This window comes from Pristiophorus japonicus, chromosome 5, assembly GCF_044704955.1.
Source record: "Pristiophorus japonicus isolate sPriJap1 chromosome 5, sPriJap1.hap1, whole genome shotgun sequence".
Classification (NCBI taxonomy): Eukaryota; Metazoa; Chordata; class Chondrichthyes; family Pristiophoridae; genus Pristiophorus; species Pristiophorus japonicus.
The window spans coordinates 248,430,533-248,447,029 of record NC_091981.1 but is presented as its reverse complement, the minus strand read 5'-3'; the positions used below and the strand labels follow the sequence as shown (position 1 = coordinate 248,447,029).

At 42.0% G+C, this 16,497-nt stretch overlaps 1 protein-coding gene across 2 annotated transcripts in view; it reads right to left on the bottom strand.

Annotated features, from left to right (window-relative positions):
- zeb1b (zinc finger E-box binding homeobox 1b) overlaps positions 1-16,497 on the bottom strand; it is a 194,194-nt gene that overhangs the window by 69,524 nt on the left and 108,173 nt on the right. For both annotated transcript variants that reach the window (XM_070881524.1, XM_070881525.1), the window contains one exon: positions 4,376-4,438. In XM_070881524.1, coding sequence (XP_070737625.1) covers positions 4,376-4,438 — 63 coding nt within the window. The remainder of the gene's footprint in view (positions 1-4,375; positions 4,439-16,497) is intronic.

Genomic DNA, 16,497 nt, shown 5'->3' with positions numbered 1-16,497 from the left:
TCTGAACTCCAGTGAATACAAGCCCAGTTGATCCAGTCTTTCTTGATTATGGGGAACAGGCAGGGAAGTGGAGCTGAGTCCATGATCAGATCAGCCATGATCTTATTAAATGGCGAAGCAGGCTCGAGGAGAATAATGGCCTACCCTTCTTCCCCCCCCACCTCATTTATTATGTTCTTATATTGTCGGGAGCCCCCAGACTTGTACAGACACCCGAGCCTATGCTTTAGCAGCTCCAGTGTCTGCTTAATAAGGTGACATGGATTATATCGGTGTTTCCGGTGAGGACGTGGAGGGGCCGCGTGTGTACTGGAGATCCCTTGTTCCCCCAGCAACCTGTTAGTCATGTTGGCGGAGAGGTCAAATATTGGGGGATGGTTGAGTGTTGTGGGATAAAAGCATAATCCCACTTCTGTGACTGGAGAATAGATGGACATTAACGGATTGATAGCCCGTTCTATTAGTGAATGCTACCAGCTGGTGTTCTGGTACCCTGCTGGTAACATGCGTGCAGGCAATGACATCCAGGACACAAGGGAAGCCAGTCATGGTGTAAATCTCCTAGCTCTCAAATGTTGACAGTTGCGGTTAATGGGGAAGGTGGGGCCTGGTAAATAGGGTGTCAGTGACCAGCTTAATGCAATTGTGCACTGCAAACTTGGAGATGTCCCCTATAGCAGAATGGAAGGAGCCAGTGGCAAAGGTAAGGGCTGTGCCAGACCTGTTGCAGGAGGCTGCTTGGAGAAGTGCAGTCTCCTGATGCACTGTCCCAGAAAGTGACTCTCAATCTCTACGCTGTGTGCTGGTTATGGCCTCCTACTCCCTCACCAGCTGTTGCTCATGCTAGTTGCTGCAGCTGCCCTGCCTCCGCTGCTTCTCTTCCTCTAATTATTTCTCCATCCAAGTGAAATAGTCAATAACAGCACCCATGATAAGCAGATAAAGCATACTGAGGATAAGTAAGGCAAAAAATAATGTGAGAAAGAAGCGATCAACTCTCCTGGCAACCCAAACAGCACAATGGCACAGTTCCTGTGATCTAATTACCTGCAAATGAGTGTCCCTGTAAATACTTTCAGTAGCTCAGAAAGACCAATCCTGTTAGATTTTACAGGCAGGTTGTACGCTGCGCAGGATTTACACGATCATGCAGTAAAATTATGTTTGGGTCCTAATTGCATCATACTACTCAGATTTGCATGTATTCATGATCCCCCACTTGCCTTGGACGGGTGCCCCAGTCAATTTAAACATCTGCATAGTTAAAACGGCGGCCAGCAAGAATGGAACGGTTAAGTACTCTGCAGCAATTTGAATTGCCTATCCAGCCCTGTTCCCACCAGGAAAGTGCAGGGTTAAAATCCGCCCTTAAAATCACCGACAGATTCAGGACCAAAAAAGGGCAGTAAACGTAACAGATTTACTGATGGAACCCAGTTGCACCATGAACCAAGTAGTGCTCCAACAACTTTTAGGCCACATGTCAGGTCTCCATGAGGCTGAATGGAGGGGATTATAAGACAGTTTTGCATGCTTCAAGGATAATTTAAAATCTCAAGGGTGGAATAAGGAAAAGGAGGAAAAAAGTGGGACTTGTTTTATTGTTCTGACTCCACAATAACCAGTCTACTCAATGTAAATTCCACTAGCAGTGAAGGCAATCGTATTCTCAGGGAAAAAAAGCTTCCAAAAATTCTCACCTATTAGCTCCCAGTTTAAAATAGAAAGAACCCTACCTGGTGTTAATTTAATGGTTAGAAAATGATAACAGATACAATAAATAAAACTTCAATACATAATGATGATTTCATTTGAATACACCTGCTCCAAAACAGTCAAGTGCTTCCACTGTTTGCCAGAAATGACACCAGAAAATTGGGTGGGGTTGCTAAAGTGGGTAGGGATTTGACATAACCAATCCCCTTCCAATTTCTCATCCCATCCATCTGAAAAATCAGCAATTAAGAGGAAAACCTGGGTTCAAAGGTTTAGTGCATTAAACACCTTGGGGGAAGAGTTTCCGCTAGGTTGCGTGGTTCAGCACAATTCACCCAAAATTTGCCAAATCAGCGCAAAAGATCGCGGAAATTCAAACGCAAGTTACGTTCAGCGCAAATCACGTTTCCAGTCTTTTGCAATGGTTTAAAAAAAGGTTGGAACCTGGCCACGCCCACAAAACTGGTCACAGCTCGAATTAATTACCATGGTGAATTTTTGCTAATTGCAGCCGTTTGTGAGCCTTCGAGGAGACTCTTAAAACAAAGCTTTTTTTTGGAGCAAGGACACTAATAGGCACTGTTTAAATATTAAAAAATCTTTAATTTACTAAGAAACATCAGTGTACACCAATAAAACTAGCAAATCATTCTGTATAATTTTTTTCCAGTTATTTAAAATCAGGTTTCTCATAGATGGTGGACTAGACATTCTGATTAAAAATGCGTATTTATGATAAACTTATATTAATAAAAATGCATCAGACTACCATTCAAATAAATCAAGGAATATTCTTTAATGCAACAAAAAAAAGTTCTGAAACGCTGCCCGATTGCTCTGGTTCACGTTTCAGTTTACAGTTGTGATTATACACATGAATTTCAGTGGAAACTTGAACCATAAATTCACTTCGGAAAACCAGCGCAATTTTCACCTGAATTGGCGATTGCGCCCAAAACGGAAACTCTGCCCCATTGTTCTTCCCTCCCACCCCTACTCCCCGGCACATGGCTTGGAATCTAGGCTAAAGTAATAGAAGTTAAAAAGTACCTTTTCTCTTTTCACGACAATGACCTTATGTGTAATGGACTTGTGGCAGTCTCCACTCAACAAGCACAAAACCAAAGAAGTAAACAATTCAGCAAAGGAATCTCATACACAACAGCTATTTGGAAAACAGAATTCACACTCGTTCAAAATAGGATATTTTTCTGTTGTTGAGGTTAAGACACATTGTTAGGGTAGTGTAAACGGATCCTTACTTTGCATGTCTATACTATATATGACCTGGGAATGTAGCTAAAATGGTTGAAAAAGAATTGTTTACTTTACATTCCTCACTTTGATGATCATAGAATAAATCTTGAAAATGTGTGATTACTGGTGATCAATGAATTGTTAGAATGATTTATCTACACTTCGTAGGCTACGTGAAGCACAAAAAAAAATCAAGTTAGAGAATGTTATGGCTAAAATGATGCTCAGCTCTGGGAATTTGAATAAATGGTGGGATAGAAAAGTCTTCTCTTGAAATAGTAGTCTTTCTCCCCCAGAAATTATACTAAATTGCATCTGCATCCAAATTCAGTAACAAAGGCAGGGAGATGACCAGGATGAACAGAAATGTGAGCAATGTGCTAGAAACTGCGGAAGGACAATGCTCCATCCTATAACAAGTGAAATTACTTGACATGGGTTTTCACTTTTCATATCCAAGGGGGGCGAAATTGAGCCCCACCCCAAACTGGGCGCATTTACCAATCTTTGAAGTTTTGGGGAGGAGAGTCCGGCGAAATTCAGCACTTGGAAACATTTCTCCAAGCGGGGCGGTGTTCTGGGCGGGTGCGGACGGAAGTGGCCACCCCACCCAGTCATCAGCGCTGCGCTGATGTGCTGCGTCACAACGTCCCTCCCCTTCAGTTAAAGGGGAGGGCCGGTGCGAACTCTGCATACTTTTAAGTTAGGTCCACTGGTCCATCAGGGAGGGTTTCGGCTGGACCAATGGCCTGGCACCCAGGAGGGGATGCCCGGTTGCCTGCTGGCGGCTCGGCCGAACCCGTGGGCATCACTGTTGGCCCGACCTGGCCGTCGGCCAACAAATAAAATAACATTGCATCTGCGGCAGTGCGCCCTCCTCTTCAAGGGGAGACGCGCCGCCCAGGTACACACAGCTTCCCGCAGGGGAAAGTTGACAGTGGCACCGACCGACGGTGGCACTCCTGCGCGGCCATTTCCCACAGGACGGAAAGGGGATCGCCGCCGGGGTGGGAGCACGGTTGGAGCGGTAGCGATTACCGCTGGAAAACCCAGGTAGGGTAATTTTTAAAAAAAGGCAATTTTTAAAAAAGTTTTTTACTCCACACCAACTAGATGGAGAGTCATTACCGACCAGCGGACATGACTCTTAAAAAAGGGGCATTTCGGCCCCAAGGTATATAGATAAGTGATTAATCCAACATTGGATACAAAAATTGGAGCAAAAAAAAACCCCATAACTGTTTACCTTTAATCAATTGACTTAGATTTATATTGGTGAGCATTTCCTCTTTCCTCCACCTCTATTCATCTGACACTACAATACGTAACTGCAAGCAAGATAATCAACTGCGTTATACCTATTAGATTGGTTATTTACCCCATATAAAGACTTAATCTGTACCTGTGCAACCATCACTGCGTGTCTGAGCTTCAGGCCCCAGGTTGTCTGCATTTTCTTTCTTTCCTAAAATGCAAAAAGAAATTAGTCTCAAAATCCAATTAAAATTGTGATAAAAATAGGCAAATTAATTTACCTAGTATATTTTTGTGTGTCCTGATAAACATACAAAGCCAAGATGAAATGCATAAATTTCCAAACAACTTCCTGGGCACTGCCTTAAAACTGGCATATTTCATCTATTCCACAACATTGCTTATACTTACATTGTGCTGAGAGAGAAAGATTACTCAACTGCATCAGCTTTTTAAGATCAGAACAATTAACATTCTAAATAGTGATTTCAATTCTGGTGGACAAAGTGACTTCAATTCTGGTGGACGGTAGGGCACGAACATGACAATGTGACAATGCGATACAAATTAATTAAACTCCCACACTGCTAAGGTCCATACTAAAATGAGATGGGGAAAATTAGAGATATTGATCCCTGCACAACACTGGTGAGAGAAGGGGTGAAAACAGCTTTATACATTGCAACCTGGGTGAACAAGGATAATGTAATCAGTTCACATATATTTAAATGTAATCAGTTAATGGCCAAAGTGCTTGAAATCTAGTTTGAACAGTTTAGGTACACATCATGAATCTCCTTAAATATTGCTATAATTACAAACTGAAGTTAGTGCCGTGCTCTGGAATTTTTTTAAATTTATATTGTTAAGCCTTCCTAGATGTAGAACAGGGTTTGATTTCTCCGGTGCACTGCCCTCGAGATAAATACAGCTGTAAAGCATTTAAAGCACACAGGAACTGAAGTGAAAGTATGTAGAGGTATGTAGCTATTTTGTAATCTTCATAATATTAGATCACGATGACAATGACATAACCCGGAAACCCACTTCCTATGAGGTAGGCCCATCTGAAACCATTTCACTCCAGCTGCTTCCTTCTTTTATGCCTTTAAGGTGAAAACATGAAAGCTAGCTCTCTGAGTTCAAGCTCAAGAAAGTTGATTTTGTGTGACCTGTACGCATTCAGCTTTTCAAGGCTGAATTATCTTATTCTTTCTTGTATTGGGGGGGATTTTTAAAAAATTTGTTCTCAGGATATTATCGCATTTATTGCCCATCCTTAGTTGTCCTGAGAATGTGGTGGGTGTGGGCCTTATCAAATAGCTGCAGTCCATATTCTTTCGAGTAGTTTGTTACAACTAACTCAGTGGCTTGTGTTGGAGGATAGCTAAGAGAACAGACTCATTATGACAATCAAACAGCTTCATTATCAATTGTATTGATATCATATTTTGTTTCCAGGTTTTTAAAATTCAAATACTCAAACTGCCATGGTGGACTTTAAACTCATTTTCTCCAGATTATTAATTCAGGCTTCTGGATTACTAGTTCAGTAATATAATCACTATACAGAGTCAATTGCATCCAATTCAATTTAAAAAATAGATTAAAATAAAGATGCACAGTTTCCACTATGTTAGAAAATGAAACCAAACGTGACATCTTTGAGGCCCACAGCAATATTTCAGAATAAATTACAACTTTTGAATACACTCATTTTGTTCCATACACTTTTTCCAACTCTTGCAACGTTAAAGTTAAGCGTAATTTCTCGAAGTGCCAAAAATATAAGTATTTGGAATTTCTCAAGACACAGCGGTGATATTTACTGTGCCAACATAGCTGAAATGCAACAGTCAAATGGCATGCAAGTGCCTTTTGTGCCTCCCACAAAGTTTCCACATGAGTCATTAAAAATAACACTTTTTTCGTTGGTGTGTGAACTATATTCATGCCAGGTAACTTCAAGAATTACTCAACCAATATTACAGGAACAAATAGAGAGAGTGCCTATTATGGAAGCATGGCATGAAAATGTTTTAAATTGTCATAATAATTTTAAAAAACATCCAAAACCCTAATAGATTAATGAAAGGTCACTTACAAAATGTCATAATGCTTAATGCAAAGTAATTTAAAGTCAAAATTTTACAGTTAGATGGTAGGCTGAACAAAGCTCTTGCTTCCGGCACATTTGACTCAATATCGTAAAAATGAGCTCCTTCATGCAAAACAGCACCCACTGCAGTAGTGAGATGTGGCTTGACTTCCCGCCTTGCACAGAATTTTGACCAAGCAGTATAGGAGTTGCTATTGCTTAAGGCAGACTCCCATATTTACAAGAGCACTACAACAGCTGCATCTTAATTAATTCTGTATCCATTCAAAACTTTTGCAAGATAAATAAGCAATTAGGTTTCCCCACAGTGTTTGGAACTAAGATGGTGCAATTGTACAGAATCTCCTTCCTTGTCTATCTAGTGCAACTGCAGAGTTAACTGCTAGTTACAGGGCAGCAGTGCTGGATTAAGCATTGGACTCTACTAAACAACATCTATGATTTGCTCACTGGCACTCCTGCAATATTCTACGCATCTTTCTATGCTCTCTGAAGGCATCAGGATCAACTTCATGAGGCAGGCAGCCTTATTTGTGATTTCATGCTACATTCCATATGCCATTCAAAATAAAAAGAAACTGAAATAATTTGGAATTACCTGAATTGATATCTGCAGGGATACACAGAAATAGTCTGAGTTGCACAAAAAGGAATGCAAATACCTGTGGAACCAATAGGTTTCTGAGACTTTGCCAAGTTACAAGAATGGCTGATGGATTACAGAATCAAAAATATGTCTGCACTACTCCCTACATCACAGACCAACTAAATGTTTAGATAAATAGGCCAAAAACACAGTTCAGTTAAATTTAAAGTAATTTTATCACATGCTTCACTCTGATATCCCCTCATAATTTCTTCCCCTCCCCTTTATCCTGAAAGGCTCAACTCCTGTCTGAGGTATGGTTCCACAGGTGCCCATGACCCTCCAATATCTCACTCAACTAGACATTATTCTTAATATCGCCCAGTAGCAAAAGGGTAGAGGCCCAAATAAGGGGAGGGGAAAAAAAATTGCCATCATCCACACACACATTTCCAGCATGGCTGAATTCAATTAACAGAGTACGGATTGGGGAGTGCTATATGGCTCAAATATTCTTTGATAAAGATGCAGACCCATCGGGGACCTTCCATAAATTTCTCAAGCTTTAGCTTATGGTTGTACAAAAAAGAAAAACAGATGGATAAATAGAATCCGATAAGGGAAATGCTTAGTCATGATCTGTGACCAACATTTAAAAAATAAATACATTTTCTATGCAATTAATTTAAATGATTAAGTGCATTATGAAATTATTCCAAGCTAATCCTTAAATAAATCTCTTTCAAACACTGGTGAATCTCATACGGTTTTAGAAGCTCATGAGGAGTTGAAATGTCTGCCATTTCAGGCTATGTACTGTATAATATACTAGATCAATTGAACAATTAAAATTGCACTTTTATGTTTTTCCAAGTTCAAATTACATGGTCATGTCAACATCTGTGAAAATCATAAATCAGTGGCTTTCACATCATTATTGTTGTTTAGTTTGGACATGCATTATTTCAATTGTGTTTATTTTTAAATTTATATTTCCAGAATCCAAAGGAAGATGGTAAGAAGATACTTCAGGTTGTAGGTTAGGAAGCATGTGTCGTATGGGGTGGTGAATGTGGTTGTAGTAGTGTTAGGAGAATGGTCGAAGATGCAGGAGTAGTGGGAGGAGTAGAAGAGTGTTGGGTGGAGTATGAGTAGAAGCCCATTCATTATTGAAACAATGAGAGATGAGTTCCAAGGTTTGAAGTACTGGAGTGGTGTGTCTGGAATATGAAAGTGGTGGGAGGAAGTCTTGGTGGGATCTGGGAGCAATGGGTGGTGGTAGGGTACTGCTGCACTGGGGCGCAGTTTTGTTGACTGTAGGAGGTAACCCCTGATAGGTAAGAATGGTGGCAGGGAAGGAACAATGGGATGTCACTTTAAAGAAATTAAAGCCAGTTCCTGGATCAGGATTAGGAATTTAGCCACAGTAGTAGGGGGAAGTGACTTCTAAATTATAAGAAGTTATCTCCAAATATATTCAAAACCTTAGATCTGCATGTACTTTGTCAACCTTTATCATTATAAATGCCTATGTCCACACTTACGGCACTGCCTATGTAAACATATCATGTTGTAATTACACTGCCTATGTAAACATATCCTGTTGTAATTACACTCTCTTGCCAATGGTAGCACTGCAATGCCTCAAGTTTTGCATCACCCAGCTCCACAACTTCTGCTGCACAGAAATTTATATGCTCCAACCAACTCTATTCCAAACAGTCATAAGTTTTGCCATTTAATTCGAATATATTTTAAATAGAAAATCCACGTATTTTTAAAAAAAAATGACAGAGTGTATAACTACAGATTTACGAGTGAATTACATCCAGGGTCTTCATTCTTCAAATTATATGAATCTCTATGTACTAAATATATAAACTAGGTTGGTTGTTTTTGAGGAAATCATGTGCTAAGCATACATAGTAAAATGACACATCATAAACTGGTTGTGTTGCAGATTGCTATTTACCATATAAAAAGACACAGAACCTATGCCATTGTGCCAGTTTGTTTTAACAAACTGAAAAAGCTAAAATAACTACTTTACTACTCAACACTAACCCTGTCACTTCATGGGGACTGGATTCACATGCAAATTGCATCATGTCAGGATTTTGTGGTGAAATTCAGTCTCCCATTTCTGATCTGGACCACATATGGATCAGTCTCCCTCTGCTTAAGGGTCGATAATGAGAGAGCACAATTTAAGGCGATTTGCAAAAGAACCAGAGATGACACGAAGAGAAAATTTTGTACGCAGCGAGTAGTTAGGATTTCTAATGCACTGCCTCATAGGGTGATGTGTACAAATTCAATAGAAGCCTTCAAAAAGGAATTGGATAAATATGTGAAGGAGAAAAAAAATTGCAGGGATATGGGGAAAGAGTGGGACTAACTGGATTGCTCAAATTACCTCTTTCTGTGCCATATTATTCTATGATTCTGTGCTCCATCTCATTGCACTTCAGCCACCTTCCTGCTTATTGTCCAGTTCTCCAAGGCTTGTGAGGCTATGTAACAGTTGGCATACTCAGTCATTTTATTTAAGAGTTTTGTATTTGTTGCGATTCATGTACCTGTTTGCCTGGTCCCAGCCAACACATGAAATTGGTGCTGGGGTCTCATCATATTGCAAGCAGGAAATTGGGTTTCACTGATGCCACTTAGTCAGTCAGCGCTCTTAAAAGGAGAGGTACACTCTGGCTGCAGACAGGAAGGAATATTTTGGAAGAAAGAAATGACTGCAAGAAGCATCAAGAAGGTACCCAGATTTTGTGATGTCGCCTTGCAGGCGCTGGAACAGGCGGTGGACAGCAGGGGCACGGTCCTCTTCATTTGTAGTTGCAAATCAGCTGGATGTTGAGGGAGTAGAATCCCTTTCTATTTGCAGAGATGCCAGGTAGGGAGCACGCACGACACTGTAGATGCTGCATATGGCACTTTGCACCCCGGGAAGGCCTACAATGCTGGCAAAGCCTAGTGCTCTTACCCTGCTTTGCTCTGCCCATGAGGTAAGAGATGTAGCTATTCCTCCTGGTGTAGAGAACCTCAGTGATCCCTGATATAATAGAGCACCGCAAATTGGGAGAAATTGCTGATGTCACCTGCTGCAGCCTGGAAGGAGCCTGTGGCATATTAATTAAGGGCCACAGTGACCTTGACAGCAACAGGCAGGGCCTGTCCCTACCCTGGTATGAGTTTGAGTTTCAAGTTGTGGCTGTAGCAGGTGATGTAATGGAGGCACCCATGACATTGCTACAATGATGGCTTTCCCAAGGTCAGGGACAGGGTATCAATAAAATTAACACAAGTAAAATAACAGTAATGAAGAAAATAAATGGCACTAAAGACTGACAAATCCCCAGAGCCAAATGGTTTTCATCTCATGGTTTTAAAAGAATTAGGTGAACACACTGGGGTCATGGTTCATCAGTCATTGAAAGTTGGCATGCAGGTACAGCAGGCGGTGAAAAAGGCAAATGGTATGTTGGCCTTCATAGCTAGGGGATTTGAGTATAGAAGCAGGGAGATTTTACTGCAGTTGTACAGAGCCTTGGTGAGGCCTCACCTGGAATAGTGTGTTCAGTTTTGGTCTCCTAATCTGAGGAAGGACGTTCTTGTTATTGAGGGAGTGCAGCGAAGGTTCACCAGACTGATTCCCGGGATGGCGGGATTGACATATGAGGAGAGGCTGGATCAACTGGACCTTTATACACTGGAGTTTAGAAGGATGCGAGGGGATCTCATAAAAACGCATAAAATTCTGACGGGACTGGACAGGTTAGATGCGGGAAGAATGTTCCCGATGATGGGGCAGTCCAGAACCAGGGGACACAGTCTTAGAATAAGGGGTAAGCCATTTAGGACTGAGATGGAGAAACTTCTTCACTCAGAGAGTTGTTAACCTGTGGAATTCCCTACCGCAGAGTTGTTGATGCCAGTTCATTGGATATATTGAAGAAGGAGTTAGATATGGCCCTTACGGCTAAAGGGATCAAGGGATATGGAGAGAAAGCAGGAAAGGAGTACTGAGGGAATGATCAGCCATGGTCTTATTGAATGATGGTGCAGGCTCGAAGGGCCGAATGGCCTACTCCTGCACCTATTTTCTATGTTTCTATATGCCCTAGCTATAATCTTCAAAAGTTCTCTAGATTCAGGAACCTTCCCCTTAGATTGGAAAATTGCGCATGCCACTCTGCTTTTTAAGAATGGCGAGAGGGGGAAACCACAGAATTATAGACCAGTTAGCCGAACATCTGCTCTCGGGAAATTGCTGAAGTCTACAATTAAGGATAGGGTGACTGAACACCTCAAAAATTTTCAGCTGATCAGAGAGCCAGTATAGATTTGTGAAAGGTAGATCATGCCTGACAAAATTGATTGAATTTTTTGAATAGGTGACGAGAGTACTGGACAGGGGAATGTCCATGGATGTTATTTGTATGGACTTCCACAAAGCATTTAACAAGAGACTGTTAATTAAGGTAGAGGCCCACGGAATTGAGGGCAAATTATTGAGCTGATTAGGAAATTGGCTGAGCGGCAGGAGACAGAGAGCAGTGAAAATTGGTAGGTACTCAAATTGGCAGGATGTGACTAGTGGTGTCCCATAGGGATCTGTGTTGGGGCCTCAACTATTCACAATATTTATTAACGACTTAGATGATGGCATAGAAAGTCATATATCCAAATTTGACGATGACACAAAGATAGGCAGCATTGTAGGTTATGTAGATGAAAGCACGAAATTATAAAGGGATATCGATAGATTAAGTAATTGGGCAAAACTGTGGCAAATGGATTTCAAATGTAAGCAAATGTGAGATGTGAGGTCATCCACTTTGGATCTTAAAACGATAGAACAGGGTACATTCTAAATAGTAAAAGCTAAAAACAGTGGCTGTCCAAAGAGACTTGGGAGTTTAGGTACATAGATTGCTAAAATGTCATGAAAAGGTACAGAAAATAATCAGTAAGGTTAATGGAATGCTGGCCTTTATATCTAGAGGGCTAGAGTAAAAGGGGGTAGAAATTATGCTGGTTAGACCACACCTGCAATTCTGGGCACCACACCTTAGGATGGATATATTGGCCTTGGAGAGAGTGCAGTGTAGATTTACCAGAATACTACTAGGATGTCAAGGGAGAAGTTGAACGACTACACAAATTAGTGCAGGCATATGAACACACATTAGGGTTGTATTCCCTAGAATTAAAAGGTTGTGGGGTGATTGGATCGAAATTTTCAAGATATTAAGGGGAACAGATAGGGTAGAGAGAGAAACTATTTCTGCTGGTTGGGGATTCTAGGACAAAGGGGCATAGTCTAAAAAAGTAGTCAGGCCTTTCAGGAGTGAAATTAGGAAACGCTTCTACACACAAAGAGTGGTAGAAGTTTGGAACTCTCTTCCGCAAACGGCAATTGATACTAGATCAATTGTTAATTTTAAATCGGAATAGATAGCTTTTTATTAACCAAAGAGAGTTAAGAGATACGGGCCAAAGGCCAAACGTTATCTACCCTATCTGTTCCCTTTAATATCTTGAAAATTTCGATCCAATCACCCCACAACCTTTTAATTCTAGGGAATACAACCCTAATGTGTGTTCATATGCCTGCACTAATGGTTAATGGCATCTCGACAAGTATGGGCAAACAGGCAACACAGGCTCCATATCAATACAGCAGTAGCGTGTAAAGCATGACATGCTGCGACTGGGATGCTGCAGAAGAACCTTTTAGCAAAGTGGTTAGGAATTATGATGCCACTGTGAAGTCAGCTGGAACATCAGTCATTGTGAAAAGAAGCCTCTCACTACACCAGCTGCCAAAGTGAGGTTTGCTAACTCTTGAGGCAAAATCAAGGCAGTAGACACACAACAATCACTACTGTCCATGAGCAAATATGTCAACTTTTAAATGAAAATTTAACCTCCATTTTAAGTGCGGCATTTAAAACTAAGCACAAGAAATACTAAACAAAAATGCAATTTTTGTTACAGGGTTTATAAACTGACTTCAATCAAGTACATGTCAAAATGTCTTTTGAAATTTCCTACGTAATCTGTTTCCACCACCTTTTCAGCTAGTACATTGCAGATCTCAACAACCTTCTGTGAAAAAAATTCTCCTCATTTCTCCTCTAGTTCTTTTGCCAATTATTCTAAATCAGTGGTTACCGATCTCTGGGTACCTGCCTATTTGCCAGAGGACACAGTTTCTCGCTTCTTGCTCCATCAAAACCCCTCATGTTAAAATAGCAGCGAGCAGCCCCAGCACAGAGCGCCGACATCCCGGACCTGTGAGGGAACAACACCGGCAGCACCGGAGCATAAAGGAGCAGCGAGCCACCGCAGGGAGCAGCGCGAGCAGGTAAGGGAGGGCGACAAAGGGGAACAGGGCGACTACATTTGACATCACAGGAAGGCAGGAAAGTGACTGGTTGGTGAGTTTTTCTCTCTTTTCTTGCTTTAAATTAAAGGGCCTTAAATTAGGGGCCAGGCTTAATAACTAAAAACGAAATACATTAGAGATGGCAGGGCAGGCGATGTGTCACTGCTGCAACATGTGGGAGCTGGTAGACGCCACTGAGGTCCACGGCGACCACATCTGCAGCAAGTGTCTGCAGCTTGAGGAACTTCAGCTCCATGTTGATGAGCTAGAGTCCGAGCTGTGGATACTACGAGGGAGGGGGGGGAAGAGTTACCTGGATGCCGCGATCCAGAAGCTAGTCACACCAATTAAGAGTAATTAATTCAAATTCGAGCCGTGGTTGGGGACAGAAACATAAAACAGAGAAAATAGGTGCAGGAGTAGGCCATTCTGCCCTTCGAGCCGACACCACCATTCAATAAGATCATGGCTGATCATTCATCTCAGTACCCCTTTCCTGCATTCTCTCCATACCCCTCGATCCCTTTAGCCGCAAGGGCCATATCTAACTCATTCTTGAATATATCCAATGAACTGGCAACAACAAATCTCTGCGGCAGGGAATTCCACAGGTTAACAACTCCGAGTGAAGAAGTTTCTCCTCATCAGTCCTAAATGGCCTATCCCTGATCCTAAGATTGTGACCGCTGGTTCTGGACTTCCCCAACATCGGGAACATTCTTCCCGCATCTAACCTGTCCCGTCCCGTCAGAATCTTATATGTTTCTATGAGATCCCCTCTCATCCTTCTAAACTCCAGTGTATAAAGGCTCAATTGATCCAGTCTCTCCTCATAATACTCAGTCCAGCCATCCCTGGAATCAGTCTGGTGAACCTTCGCTGCACTCCCTCAATAGCAAGAACGTCCTTCCTCAGATTAGGAGACCAAAACTGAACACAATATCCCAGGTGAGGCCCTGTACAATTGCAGTAAGACCTCCCTGCTCCTATACTCAAATCCCCTAGCTATGAAGGCCAACATGCCATTTGCCTTCTTCACCACCTGCTGTACCTGCATGTCAACTTTCAATGACTGATGAACCATGACCCCCAGGTCTTGTTGCACCTCCCCTTTTCCTAATCTGCCACCATTCAGATAATATTCTGCCTTCGTATTATTGCCTCCAAAGTAGATAACCTCACATTTATCCACATTATACTGCATCTGCCATGCATTTGCCCACTCACCTAACCTGTCCAAATCACCCTGCAGCCTCTGAGCCTCCTCCTCACAGCTCACACCACCACCCAGTTTAGTGTCATCTGCAAACTTGGAGATATTACACTCAATTCCTTCATCTAAATCATTAGTGTATATTGTAAAGAGCTGGAATCCCAGCAGAGCCCTGCGGCACTCCACTAGTCACTGCCTCCCATTCCGAAAAGGACCAGTTTATCCCAACTCTCTGCTTCCTGTCTGCCAACCAATTCTCTATCCACGCCAGTACATTACCCCCAATACAATGTGCTTTGATTTTGCACACCAATCTCTTGTGTGGGACCTTGTCAAAGGCCTTTTGAAAGTCCAAATACACCACATCCACTGGTTCTCCCTTGTCCACTCTTCCAGTTACATCCTCAAAAAATTCCAGAAGATTTGTCAAGCAAGATTTCCCTTTCACAAATCCATGCTGACGTGGACCGATCCTGTCACTGCTTTCCAAATGCACTGTTATTTCATCCTTAATAATTGATTCCAACATTTTCCCCACTACTGATGTCAGGCTAACTGGTTGATAATTACCCGTTTTCTCTCTCCCTCCTTTTTTTAAAAAAAGTGTTGTTACATTAGCTACCCTCCAGTCCATAGGAACTGATCCCGAGTTGATAGACTGTTGGAAAATGATCACTAATGCATCCACTATTTCTGGGGCCACTTCCTTAACTACTCTGGGATGCAGACAATCAGGCCCTGGGGATTTATCGGCCTTCAATTCATTAATTTCCCCAACACAATTTTCTGCCTAATAAGGATATCCTTCAGTTCCTCCTTCTCTCTAGACCCTCGGTCCCCTAGTACATCTGGAAGGTTATTTGTGTCTTCCTTCGTGAAGACAGAACCAAAGTATTTGTTTAATTGGTCTGCCATTTCTTTGTTATATAAGAACATAAGAATTAGGAACAGGAGTAGGCCATCTTGCCCTGAGCCTGCTCCGCCATTCAACAAGATCATGGCTGATCTGGCCGTGGACTCAGCTCCACTTACCCGCCCGCTCCCCGTAACCCTTAATTCCCTTATTGGTTAAAAATCTATCTATCTGTGACTTGAATACATTCAATGAGCTAGCCTCAACTGCTTCCTTGGGCACAGAATTCCACAGATTCACAACCCTCTGGGAGAAGAAATTCCTTCTCAACTCGGTTTTAAATTGGCTCCCCCGTATTTTGAGGCTGTGCCCCCTAGTTCTAGTCTCCCCTACCACTGGAAACAACCTCTCTGCCTCTATCTTGTCTATCCCTTTCATTACTTTAAATGTTTCTATAAGATCACTGCTCATCCTTCTGAATTCCAACGAGTAAAGACCCAGTCTACTCAATCTACCATCATAAGGTAACCCCCTCATCTCCAGAATCGGCCTAGTGAGTCGTCTCTGTACCCACTCCAAAGCCAGTATATCCTTCCTTAAGTAAGGTGACCAAAACTGCACTCAGTACTCCAGGTGCGGCCTTACCAATACTCTATACAGTTGCAGCAGGACCTCCCTGCTTTTGTACTCCAGCCCTCTCGCAATGAAGGCCAACATTCCATTTGCCTTCCTGAATACCTGCTGCACCTGCAAACTAACTTTTTGGGATTCATGCACAAGGACCTCCAGGTCCCTCTGCACCTCAGCATGTTGTAATTTCTCCCCATTCAAATAATATTCCCTTTTACTGTTTTTTTCCCCCCAAGGTGGATGACCTCACACTTTCCGTCATTGTATTCCATCTGCCAAACCTTAGCCCATTCGCTTAACCTATCTAAATCTCTTTGCAGCCTTTCTGTGTCCTCTACACAATCCGCTTTCCCACTAATCTTTGTGTCATCTGCAAATTTTGTGACACTACACTATGTCCCCTCTTCCAGGTCATCTATGTATATTGTAAACAGTTGTGGTCCCAGCACCGATCCCTGTGGCACACCAC